Source organism: Centruroides sculpturatus, unplaced genomic scaffold (genome assembly GCF_000671375.1).
Source record: "Centruroides sculpturatus isolate CEXI.00-Female unplaced genomic scaffold, Cexi_2.0 scaffold5, whole genome shotgun sequence".
In the NCBI taxonomy this organism is placed as follows: domain Eukaryota; kingdom Metazoa; phylum Arthropoda; class Arachnida; order Scorpiones; family Buthidae; genus Centruroides; species Centruroides sculpturatus.
The window spans coordinates 1,518,950-1,533,000 of record NW_019384397.1 but is presented as its reverse complement, the minus strand read 5'-3'; the positions used below and the strand labels follow the sequence as shown (position 1 = coordinate 1,533,000).

At 26.1% G+C, this 14,051-nt stretch overlaps 1 protein-coding gene across 1 annotated transcript in view; it reads left to right on the top strand.

Annotated features, from left to right (window-relative positions):
- The first annotated feature begins 65 nt into the window (after window positions 1-65).
- Window positions 66-14,051, top strand: part of LOC111618443 (Kv channel-interacting protein 4-like) — a 69,220-nt gene continuing 55,234 nt past the window's right edge. The window contains exon 1 of the mRNA XM_023359989.1: window positions 66-336. Coding sequence (XP_023215757.1) covers window positions 226-336 — 111 coding nt within the window. The 5' untranslated portion in view covers window positions 66-225. The remainder of the gene's footprint in view (window positions 337-14,051) is intronic.

The following is a 14,051-nucleotide window of genomic DNA, read 5'->3' as shown; positions in this document are numbered from 1 at the left end:
TTGGTGCGTTAAAACGGACGAGACGATGCCATTCGACATCAGAACAGTTCAGTCAACGCTTGATCAAACGCTTGGCGATCTGCCAGAGATACAGGTTTTCCCGTTGTGTGACTTCGAAGTGTCAGAATAGGGTGGGTTATAGGGAAGTTAAGCCGTGCGGTGGGACTACCGAGAGACCGGGAGGCAAGCAGCAACGGCGACGGATCGGCTCCTTATAGTCCCTCTATGGAGCAGGGAAAAAATCGTCAGCAGTTGGTCGGAAGTCTGGAGGAGTTGTGTCGAAACACCAAGTTCACCAAAAGGGAAATACAGCTGATGTACAGGAGCTTTAAACAGGTGAGTTCCCCCCCCCACGACGTTGCAAATGTTTACATTACGTCGGATATTACCAGCGACAACAATTTGTACACGTCATATTTAAAAATTTATGACAATAATTAGTACTGTCATATACAAATAATGTTTTTATAAACTTAGATAATACGCGTGTAATTTTGTTGAATAGCGCGGACAATAGCCGGAAATACACGCTCTAATTAAACAATATTGTTAATTTAAAATTCTCTACTATATTATTTTATAAAATAGAATACTGGTAACTTACGTAATCGTTACTTTGTTATACGTAAAGATCTAGAACAATTTATAAACTTCAGAGACTAGTAAAAAGAATTTAATGGGAACTTATAGATAAGCCATCTTATTAATCGTGGATATCTTATTAAATATCGATGTTTTATTTCTAGTTTATATCAAAAATTTATTACTGAACATCAAATTATATATAAAACGCTCATCAATCAATTGTTCAACTTTGTTGTGCTTAAGCATTTCATCCGTAACGTATTATTTGATGATAAATGGTTTCTCATTCTATTACACGGTAACACAATATCGATAATAAGGTATTAATTATTAATTACTTTACATTAAATTACTTATAGATCTTATTTTAAAGTTATATAATTTTTTTACGCACGGAATAAGTAAAGATAATGTCCGAATTAGAAATCTTATAAGTGTCTTCCAACATATCCTGAATGACATTTTTTGGATTCTATTGGTCTGTCATAAATTTATGGGATTGTCGAGTTTGTCAACCACGAAATTCTTTTAGTAAAAAAGTTTATTTTTTTTATATCATCTATATTCATCATGATACAGTATAGGTGTTGTGATCAGAGTGCGTACAACGTCATTCCTGTGGTTACCTTGGTAACTGTACAGGTATATAATTAGACATTTTGACTGATCGGTTCAATATTAGGGGTTTTGTTAGTCTAAAAATTCGCCAACATCATGTTCATTTTTATAAGGTTATTTATCCTTATTTGTTCGTAATTCCTAAACAGATTATTTAGTAGAATACTCGCGTACGTTTTATTAGCAGAAGAGTTACTTCGCTTTGGTTTTATCACGTAAACTTAATAATATTTTACTCACAAAAGTATTTATTTATATTATGATTCCGATATATTTTTATAAAATCTTTTTTATAATAATCCCATGTTAAATTATATCCGTATGTCATGGTTGTATCTGTGATCAATTATCAACATACAGTATTTGCACAACCACAGTCTGTATTTACAAAGAGGAACATATTATTTTCATCATAAATAATATATAAAAACACTTAGAACTTTATATAAGTTTTAAAAATAAAATACATAAGCTTAATTTCTCCTGAGGGTAATATATATTGATATTTATAATTTTTTAAATTAATTAATAAGTAATATAAAATTAGATAAAATTCTGTTTTTCAGGTTTAAATGTTTTAATGAAATGTTTTATATGGGAAAGGAAGAAGCGATGAAGAATGCTTGACACAAATAGCATCATAGGATATTGATTAGATAATGCTTTATGGGTTTTATGAAGATATCGCGTAACGTTTATTAATTTCGAAATAGGTTTTCCGAAATAATATGTCAATTCCTAGTTAGAAAAATACTAAATTCATGCAATATTTAGCATTTATTCCATATTAAATATTTATAAAAACCTATTTTAAAGCACTATACATTGTTTTCATCTATACTTTAAAGGTTGTTTTTCCTTCTGCACAATCGTTTTGCAAGGTAAAATCAATTGATCTTCGGATAAAATATTGTTCTAAAAAAACTAAAAAAATAAAATAAAATAAAAATGAGAAAGATAAATGGATATATTAACTAAAAATTGTTATAAATATTTTTTTCGTAAATAACTTCATGACATAAAATGTTATAGTTTAAACTTTTATTTTACCATTAATGTTTACCGTGAGAGTATCATCAAGTAACTATGAATTTTATAGTTTTATATTACAGAAACGTATAGATCTATATTGATTTAACATTATCAATAAATTTTACTAAATTATTCTTACTGTGTCGTGTATTTCTGTACAAATTGAGCAGAGTTTAAACTTTAAAATGTTTTACATTAATTAAAATTTTAATAAATTTATTTAATTCAATATATATATATATATATTGGAGTCTTTATACCTGACAGGTGTCTTTATATACGAACCGCATTAACCAGGCATACCTGGCGATGCCTCACCTTCTTAAAGGCCTCATCTCATTACTCATTACTTATATTTTTGTTCTATATATAAGCCTATATATATAATGCTCTAAAGAAATTGGGTTAGAAGCCTCATAAGCGCTTAAAACCATCCTGTATACAGTATATTATAGTAAAGATGTTTTACCTTCTTCAGCTTCGCATAGGTACTGTACAAATGTACAGATGTGTATATATATATAATTAATATATTTGGGTAATAAACTTTTGTCTTCTTGTGACTTTACGTATTTAAATAAATAAATAAATTTATATATTAATATAATATTATACAAGATCACTTATTAATTATAAAGGATTTATCCTTTAAATTTATTATAGACAGTAATAATATATAATATTATCAAGTTGAATAACTTGGTAGAATTATAAGTTGAAAACGAGTTAAATCATTAATTACAGAAAATAGCTTTAAGCAGACTTTTAACTGGAATTAATTAAATGGTATTAATATTTCAGTTTTATATATTCTTCGTATTAAAAAATTAAATTTTAATGATTACGTCTTTTATATATTTAGTAATAATGTTTATTCGTTTTAATTGTGAAATATACAATCTATTTTTATAGTTAATTAAAAATATTAAAAAATAAGCCTCATATTTCCAGCATTAAGACTTTAGTAATCACGTTAATTAATCACGTAATTTCTTTAACAATTAAATAATTTTTCCTGATTTCGTTCTAATAATTCTTTCACTTTTTTTACAGGTTTATTTAGTTTTATGAATAATCATAATTAAAAAGTTATTTAATTGAATAATGATAAATTATTATTAAATTAAATTCTACATTTATTAGCTTTAAACTAGCCTTTGTTAATTGCCAAGTATTTAAAAAATTTCAATTAAAAATTATTTTTTTAAGAAAATTAAAAGATATATCGATTAAAGTTTATATGTTTTAATTAAGTATCTTAACTTATTTAAAAATTTTTTAATATATTATATACAGGCCCTAGCATATTTAGGGATTAAAAGATGGAAAATGGAACATGACCAGTCACAAATTTGAGGCTCTCCACATTTCGAAGCCATAAAAATGTATCAATAAACTTAATAAAACAAAAAAATAGAAGGTTATAATTACCGGAGTGAAATTAATACATAAGCTGCAGCTTACGCCTTATAGTACAAGAGTGCGTTTAAGGCCTCACGCTTTTAAATTCATTATTAGGTGGTGGAGGAGGTTATTTATATGCTTATAACTATGTTATATATCCATATTAATTTAATTGGTGTAATTTAGAGTTTTTAAACTTTATTGTCATGGAAAATATATAAACGTATGTTTTATTCGCAGAACTTTTAAACAGTGGATTAAAGAATAACTTTAAAAATATTTTATATCTAGTTAACTACTCATCTTATAATTGTTTTTTTTATTATAGTGTAATAAAATATTTAAATCTAGTTAATTACGAGTTTAAAAATAAATTAAGTATTTTATAAAAATAATACAATTTAAATGCATTTTAAAATACCAAATTTAATTACTGAACATAAATTATTTCAACAAATGTTTACATAAGTTTAAATAAATTCAATTTAGTTATTTTTAATTTTATTGATAATAATTATAATTATAATTATTATTTTTTAAATAAAGCTCTTGTATTTAATTAATAATATAGTATTTCTATAAGAATAGGTTGTTTTTAAAATTTATTTGAGTAATTCTTTCTGGATATTGAGTTATATAAGGAATAATTACTTAAAACTTTTTATTTTTTCTGAAATTTATAATAAATTATTTTAGTATAGATTTACAACAATTAATAATTACTTTACATTTTCTTCTTCTTGGATCATTCAAGGATTAGGCCTGCTCCAACTTTAAAGGCATTCCCCCTTTCATGTGTCTTCTTCCTCTTGGTTTATAATTTTATATAAAACTTAGATTTACTTTCTAATAATTCTATTTTGCTTGTTTTTAATTAATAAATAAATAAAATTTTAACATATTAGGAAATTATTAGTAGAGATGGCCGGATGAACGAGTAAAGCCTTTCATCTGAAGAACTCTCTAATCCTGTGGAGTAACAGGAATTTGAGTTCACATAGGTCCAAAAATTTTCATATAGAAGTCCACCCGAGGATCCGTTATGGGCCCTGCCAAATTTATGGTAAAACGCGGAAAAGGTCGTTTAAGTGCCCATAGATCGACAAGAATTTTGAAATTAACTAATTAGAAGAAGAAATTGAATCTATAAATTTTGATTTATTATTAATATTAATTTATTTTATAGTTTAAATAAATTTTAGATAAATTATAGAAGGTTATATTTTACAAATACAATAAATTTTTAATTTTTAAATAATTACATTAAAATAGCAGTATAATACTGTATAAAATAAATAAAAAAAAATTAAGAATCAGCTACAATTTTTATTTATTACGAAGCCGTATTTTTCTTATTGTAATAAGTTAATATTCAGAAAAAAAAACATTAATTTAATGATACAATAATACTGTACAGTCGAATCTCTAGCAATTGCCACTTCCAAACAACGTCCATTTTTTACGTTGCCGTCAGTGGCCGCTGTTCAGAGATTTTACTGTATATTGATGACTGTTGAATGATATTTTTCACAGATAGTTACAAAATATTGTGAGTCTTATTGATTATAAAGAATTTCCCATGTTTTTCAAAATTTTATCTGGCTTCATTTGATGGGATATGAAAACGCAACACGTGGGCGATCTGCCAAGAAGGTAAATTCCGGAAGACTTTTCATAGAAAACTGGCCCATATCTAGGTGTTAGAAACTGCAATCGCCTATCCCGTTGGTCAGAAGTGAACCCACGACCTTCAGTAGTCTTAGCCACTCGGCCACTGGCGAGCTGTTTTATCTGGAAGCATGCATTATTAGTAATTTGTTTCACTGGAACATATAAAAACAGATAAGTCTCCATTCTAGTTAGGAATTTCATATCTTTCAATATGGAGTAAATGAGACGTAAACAGCTTTATTATTACAGACACTAATGTAAGATGCGTATAACTTATATAATGGATGTATATATAAGTATTTATACATAATAATAAATTTTAGGCATAGAATGTAAACCAATACGTTGAGTCAATCCTTAAAATACTCCTCACATGATTCATTACTATTAAAATAAATCATTTATGTTAAATCACTAAAATAATCTGATGCAATCATTGTCTTTATGAAGTCAATCGAATAAGCTATTAGAATTATTACAACGTAATTAATGCTCATTACCTCCTAGTATCGAACTTTAATAAATATTTATTATCTCTTAAACTCCTATTAATTAATCATGCGTGATGAATTATGGTCAATTTTGTGATAAATCCCGGCCATTCGAGGATATTAATAGCAATTTGAACAACAAAGTATAATGGATATGTAATGCGTTTCAGTTTGCTTCTTAAACCATTAAATCACAATTCATCTGAAAATGTAAAATCTGATAATCGCCGTTTACTTTGAAGTATGTTTGTCGACTTTAAATGAATTCTGACGCTTTTAATCAATCAGGAGTGAACGAATTGTTATTTTAAAATGAGATAAAGCATTTAAATCTTCAATAAAATGCCATCCTTTTTTTTTGTCTTCTTTTCTCAGATAATAAGAGGCAATTATAGAAAACCTTGAAAGTCTTTGTTTCTTCCTTTTATTCACTAATGTAGTTCTTTTGTGTTAGAGATAAAATATTTAATGAGATCGAAGAAACTTTGTTTTTTTTTATTGTTATTTATTCTGTTCAATTAAGCTAAAAACAAATTTGTCAATTTATTTACTATTACATTTATTTGATTTAGGGGAAATTTACTATTTAAATTTATTTATTTTTTCTTTGGATATTCAATACTTTTATATTATTTGCCATACTTTTGCAAAATTCTCTTGTTTAATAAATGCATAAATAATAAATCTTATCGAAGATTTTGTGCTCATGAAAATATAATCGATTTATTAAAAAAAATACGAAATATCATATGTTTCCGACTTGAAAAATCGAATAAAAACAAAATAAAAATATTTATAGATGCAGTTAGACATTTATTGACTTTGTAAATTAATTAATTACTATTCCGTAGTTGAAGAAAAAGAATAAATGAATTTAAATATATATTTATTCCATAAGTTTGAATCAAGTTCTATTACATTCTCTTATCAATAGGCTCTAACCAATTTGCCATCCTAGGCACCTCATAAATCTGCCAACCTCCAATAATACCTAACGTAACCTAAACCCAATCTGATATATAAGGAAGTAGAAAGGTGAGCACACTCTTCTTATAATTTAATACTGTATATTATGCATACTTTCATATTTTGTCTCTCCAAAATTTACTTGCTCTAGACGTATGCTCGTAGTACAGTACCTATTCCTGACCTTTATACACCAGTTAACTGCTACATATGCAGAAGTATAGGTGCATACTAATTTACTTTTTCAGTTTATATTTTCGAAATAATACAAATGCTAGCATTGAAGTACTTATGATTTTATATTAATAAATTAACTTTTAATTTGTACTGAAATATAATGTAAAAGTCTTTATGATACTAATATCAGGTTTTAGCAATACGAAATCATAAATACTTTAACAAATAGGTTAATTTTTTCTTTTTATAATAGGAGATATTGAATTACAAAATCATAAAAATCATTTATTAAACTTTTATTTTTTAAATGATTAAATTTATAAACATAAACGAATGAAATATTTTATATAATTATTGGACAAACAGTCAAATTTAAAATATATTGTTCTTATATACCAAAGGTTATAACACTTTAACTCGATGAATATTTACTTAAAAGTATAATAATCTTATAAAACTAAATTATTTATTTTATTTTTTTTATAAATTAAATAATTTATGAAAAAAAACTTAAAGCGTTTTTCGATAAGTGGGCCTAATACGATTATTGATAACCTAAAAACAATATTTTAATATAAAAACGAACAATTATTTATTGTGAAAACGCCGTCACAATGCCGGACTGCAATTTTAAATCATATTTTCAATTTATTTCATTTAAAATATATGCTCTCCACCTTAAATTAGTAGTGACTTGCCCCTGTACATCATACTTTTCCGTTAGCAATGGAGTCATGCCAGTCATCTATCTAACTGCTTTCAGGAGAAAACTTTTGAATTGAAATAACGTGACTTCTGTTTTGCATCGGAAGTTCGTATATGGTTAATCGGGCCTCCTGCCCCAAAGATTTCCATGGTCTCTGATTTTATCTATCTAATTCCGAACCCGATAGCATAGCGTAACTATAAATTTTAGTCCCTTAAACAAAATATGGCGAAGGGCCTTCCGAAGCTTACGAATCTAACTCATCCACATTCACCATGGAATAGGTATGTAAACAAAATTTTAAAATTAAATAGAAGACGAAATCTACTCATCGATTTAAATGTTATTCTTTCGAATACCGTTCGATTGTATAAATATTAAAATTAAGATTACGACAGAATTTAACTTTCCGGAATGCATTATATGACTTTGTCAAGTTAGAAGAGCACATTTAACATTGTTGCTCCCATTTGTAGTTTATAATCATTAGTAAACTGTTTATCTTACGAATAGGAATGTTTTGATGTTGCACAAGATGGTTTGGTTCGTAGTTAAAATGATAAAATGTAAATTGTTCTGTCGTGATTAAAGACTGAGTAAAATGATTTTTTCCGTTTAGCAATTTCATTCGTCTCTACAATATTTTCTTATAGAAATATCATTTATAATTTTTATTCTTAAAGAACGAAGAAATTATTCTGTAATAGANATTTTTATAGTTAATTAAAAATATTAAAAAATAAGCCTCATATTTCCAGCATTAAGACTTTAGTAATCACGTTAATTAATCACGTAATTTCTTTAACAATTAAATAATTTTTCCTGATTTCGTTCTAATAATTCTTTCACTTTTTTTACAGGTTTATTTAGTTTTATGAATAATCATAATTAAAAAGTTATTTAATTGAATAATGATAAATTATTATTAAATTAAATTCTACATTTATTAGCTTTAAACTAGCCTTTGTTAATTGCCAAGTATTTAAAAAATTTCAATTAAAAATTATTTTATTAAGAAAATTAAAAGATATATCGATTAAAGTTTATATGTTTTAATTAAGTATCTTAACTTATTTAAAAATTTTTTAATATATTATATACAGGCCCTAGCATATTTAGGGATTAAAAGATGGAAAATGGAACATGACCAGTCACAAATTTGAGGCTCTCCACATTTCGAAGCCATAAAAATGTATCAATAAACTTAATAAAACAAAAAAATAGAAGGTTATAATTACCGGAGTGAAATTAATACATAAGCTGCAGCTTACGCCCTTATAGTACAAGAGTGCGTTTAAGGCCTCACGCTTTTAAATTCATTATTAGGTGGTGGAGGAGGTTATTTATATGCTTATAACTATGTTATATATCCATATTAATTTAATTGGTGTAATTTAGAGTTTTTAAACTTTATTGTCATGGAAAATATATAAACGTATGTTTTATTCGCAGAACTTTTAAACAGTGGATTAAAGAATAACTTTAAAAATATTTTATATCTAGTTAACTACTCATCTTATAATTGTTTTTTTTATTATAGTGTAATAAAATATTTAAATCTAGTTAATTACGAGTTTAAAAATAAATTAAGTATTTTATAAAAATAATACAATTTAAATGCATTTTAAAATACCAAATTTAATTACTGAACATAAATTATTTCAACAAATGTTTACATAAGTTTAAATAAATTCAATTTAGTTATTTTTAATTTTATTGATAATAATTATAATTATAATTATTATTTTTTAAATAAAGCTCTTGTATTTAATTAATAATATAGTATTTCTATAAGAATAGGTTGTTTTTAAAATTTATTTGAGTAATTCTTTCTGGATATTGAGTTATATAAGGAATAATTACTTAAAACTTTTTATTTTTTCTGAAATTTATAATAAATTATTTTAGTATAGATTTACAACAATTAATAATTACTTTACATTTTCTTCTTCTTGGATCATTCAAGGATTAGGCCTGCTCCAACTTTAAAGGCATTCCCCCTTTCATGTGTCTTCTTCCTCTTGGTTTATAATTTTATATAAAACTTAGATTTACTTTCTAATAATTCTATTTTGCTTGTTTTTAATTAATAAATAAATAAAATTTTAACATATTAGGAAATTATTAGTAGAGATGGCCGGATGAACGAGTAAAGCCTTTCATCTGAAGAACTCTCTAATCCTGTGGAGTAACAGGAATTTGAGTTCACATAGGTCCAAAAATTTTCATATAGAAGTCCACCCGAGGATCCGTTATGGGCCCTGCCAAATTTATGGTAAAACGCGGAAAAGGTCGTTTAAGTGCCCATAGATCGACAAGAATTTTGAAATTAACTAATTAGAAGAAGAAATTGAATCTATAAATTTTGATTTATTATTAATATTAATTTATTTTATAGTTTAAATAAATTTTAGATAAATTATAGAAGGTTATATTTTACAAATACAATAAATTTTTAATTTTTAAATAATTACATTAAAATAGCAGTATAATACTGTATAAAATAAATAAAAAAAAATTAAGAATCAGCTACAATTTTTATTTATTACGAAGCCGTATTTTTCTTATTGTAATAAGTTAATATTCAGAAAAAAAAACATTAATTTAATGATACAATAATACTGTACAGTCGAATCTCTAGCAATTGCCACTTCCAAACAACGTCCATTTTTTACGTTGCCGTCAGTGGCCGCTGTTCAGAGATTTTACTGTATATTGATGACTGTTGAATGATATTTTTCACAGATAGTTACAAAATATTGTGAGTCTTATTGATTATAAAGAATTTCCCATGTTTTTCAAAATTTTATCTGGCTTCATTTGATGGGATATGAAAACGCAACACGTGGGCGATCTGCCAAGAAGGTAAATTCCGGAAGACTTTTCATAGAAAACTGGCCCATATCTAGGTGTTAGAAACTGCAATCGCCTATCCCGTTGGTCAGAAGTGAACCCACGACCTTCAGTAGTCTTAGCCACTCGGCCACTGGCGAGCTGTTTTATCTGGAAGCATGCATTATTAGTAATTTGTTTCACTGGAACATATAAAAACAGATAAGTCTCCATTCTAGTTAGGAATTTCATATCTTTCAATATGGAGTAAATGAGACGTAAACAGCTTTATTATTACAGACACTAATGTAAGATGCGTATAACTTATATAATGGATGTATATATAAGTATTTATACATAATAATAAATTTTAGGCATAGAATGTAAACCAATACGTTGAGTCAATCCTTAAAATACTCCTCACATGATTCATTACTATTAAAATAAATCATTTATGTTAAATCACTAAAATAATCTGATGCAATCATTGTCTTTATGAAGTCAATCGAATAAGCTATTAGAATTATTACAACGTAATTAATGCTCATTACCTCCTAGTATCGAACTTTAATAAATATTTATTATCTCTTAAACTCCTATTAATTAATCATGCGTGATGAATTATGGTCAATTTTGTGATAAATCCCGGCCATTCGAGGATATTAATAGCAATTTGAACAACAAAGTATAATGGATATGTAATGCGTTTCAGTTTGCTTCTTAAACCATTAAATCACAATTCATCTGAAAATGTAAAATCTGATAATCGCCGTTTACTTTGAAGTATGTTTGTCGACTTTAAATGAATTCTGACGCTTTTAATCAATCAGGAGTGAACGAATTGTTATTTTAAAATGAGATAAAGCATTTAAATCTTCAATAAAATGCCATCCCTTTTTTTTTGTCTTCTTTTCTCAGATAATAAGAGGCAATTATAGAAAACCTTGAAAGTCTTTGTTTCTTCCTTTTATTCACTAATGTAGTTCTTTTGTGTTAGAGATAAAATATTTAATGAGATCGAAGAAACTTTGTTTTTTTTTATTGTTATTTATTCTGTTCAATTAAGCTAAAAACAAATTTGTCAATTTATTTACTATTACATTTATTTGATTTAGGGGAAATTTACGATTTAAATTTATTTATTTTTTCTTTGGATATTCAATACTTTTATATTATTTGCCATACTTTTGCAAAATTCTCTTGTTTAATAAATGCATAAATAATAAATCTTATCGAAGATTTTGTGCTCATGAAAATATAATCGATTTATTAAAAAAATACGAAATATCATATGTTTCCGACTTGAAAAATCGAATAAAAACAAAATAAAAATATTTATAGACGCAGTTAGACATTTATTGACTTTGTAAATTAATTAATTACTATTCCGTAGTTGAAGAAAAAGAATAAATGAATTTAAATATATATTTATTCCATAAGTTTGAATCAAGTTCTATTACATTCTCTTATCAATAGTCTCTAACCAATTTGCCATCCTAGGCACCTCATAAATCTGCCAACCCCCAATAATACCTAACGTAACCTAAACCCAATCTGATATATAAGGAAGTAGAAAGGTGAGCACATTCTTCTTATAATTTAATACTGTATATTATGCATACTTTCATATTTTGTCTCTCCAAAATTTACTTGCTCTAGACGTATGCTCGTAGTAGAGTACCTATCCCTGGCGTTTATACACCAGTTAACTGCTACGTATGCAGAAGTATAGGCGCATACTAATTTACTTTTTCAGTTTATATTTTCGAAATAATACAAATGCTAGCATTGAAGTACTTATGATTTTATATTAATAAATTAACTTTTAATTTGTACTGAAATATAATGTAAAAGTCTTTATGATACTAATATCAGGTTTTAGCAATACGAAATCATAAATACTTTAACAAATAGGTTAATTTTTTCTTTTTATAATAGGAGATATTGAATTACAAAATCATAAAAATCATTTATTAAACTTTTATTTTTTAAATGATTAAATTTATAAACATAAACGAATGAAATATTTTATATAATTATTGGACAAACAGTCAAATTTAAAATATATTGTTCTTATATACCAAAGGTTATAACACTTTAACTCGATGAATATTTACTTAAAAGTATAATAATCTTATAAAACTAAATTATTTATTTTATTTTTTTTATAAATTAAATAATTTATGAAAAAAAACTTAAAGCGTTTTTCGATAAGTGGGCCTAATACGATTATTGATAACCTAAAAACAATATTTTAATATAAAAACGAACAATTATTTATTGTGAAAACGCCGTCACAATGCCGGGCTGCAATTTTAAATCATATTTTCAATTTATTTCATTTAAAATATATGCTCTCCACCTTAAATTAGTAGTGACTTGCCCCTGTACATCATACTTTTCCGTTAGCAATGGAGTCATGCCAGTCATCTATCTAACTGCTTTCAGGAGAAAACTTTTGAATTGAAATAACGTGACTTCTGTTTTGCATCGGAAGTTCGTATATGGTTAATCGGGCCACCTGCCCCAAAGATTTCCGTGGTCTCTGATTTTATCTATCTAATTCCGAACCCGATAGCATAGCGTAACTATAAATTTTAGTCCCTTAAACAAAATATGGCGAAGGGCCTTCCGAAGCTTACGAATCTAACTCATCCACATTCACCATGGAATAGGTATGTAAACAAAATTTTAAAATTAAATAGAAGACGAAATCTACTCATCGATTTAAATGTTATTCTTTCGAATACCGTTCGATTGTATAAATATTAAAATTAAGATTACGACAGAATTTAACTTTCCGGAATGCATTATATGACTTTGTCAAGTTAGAAGAGCACATTTAACATTGTTGCTCCCATTTGTAGTTTATAATCATTAGTAAACTGTTTATCTTACGAATAGGAATGTTTTGATGTTGCACAAGATGGTTTGGTTCGTAGTTAAAATGATAAAATGTAAATTGTTCTGTCGTGATTAAAGACTGAGTAAAATGATTTTTTCCGTTTAGCAATTTCATTCGTCTCTACACATTTTCTTATAGAAATATCATTTATAATTTTTATTCTTAAAGAACGAAGAAATTATTCTGTAATAGAATTTTTAAACAATTCGTCTTTGCAGAAAATGAAAACATTTGTCTTAAAAATTAATAGTAGATGTAAATTTTCAATCGAATATATATTATTAGTCAATGTAAATTCTTTCACTAATGAAATTTGTTTATTGTCATTTACAATTATTATATATTTTTTTAAATAGGAATAATAATTTATTTAGTTATATAACTTTAAACAAGAATAAATGAATTTTCTTATTTTATTGATTTTTTAGTTCAAACATAATGAACGGTTTGAGGGACGAAATTTGCATATAACGATCCCTTTTATAAAATACTTTAATGTACATATATCTCTCTGACATAGGTTTTACTCTTCAAAGTAATGATTCCCTAGGGGTACTTAGATAATCCGGGGGAGTCGATATACTCTAAAGTGTCTATTGGGGATTGGTTAAGCTTTGAAAATGTAAATAATACTACAAAATACCCAAAGCTTTGTGTGGTAGTG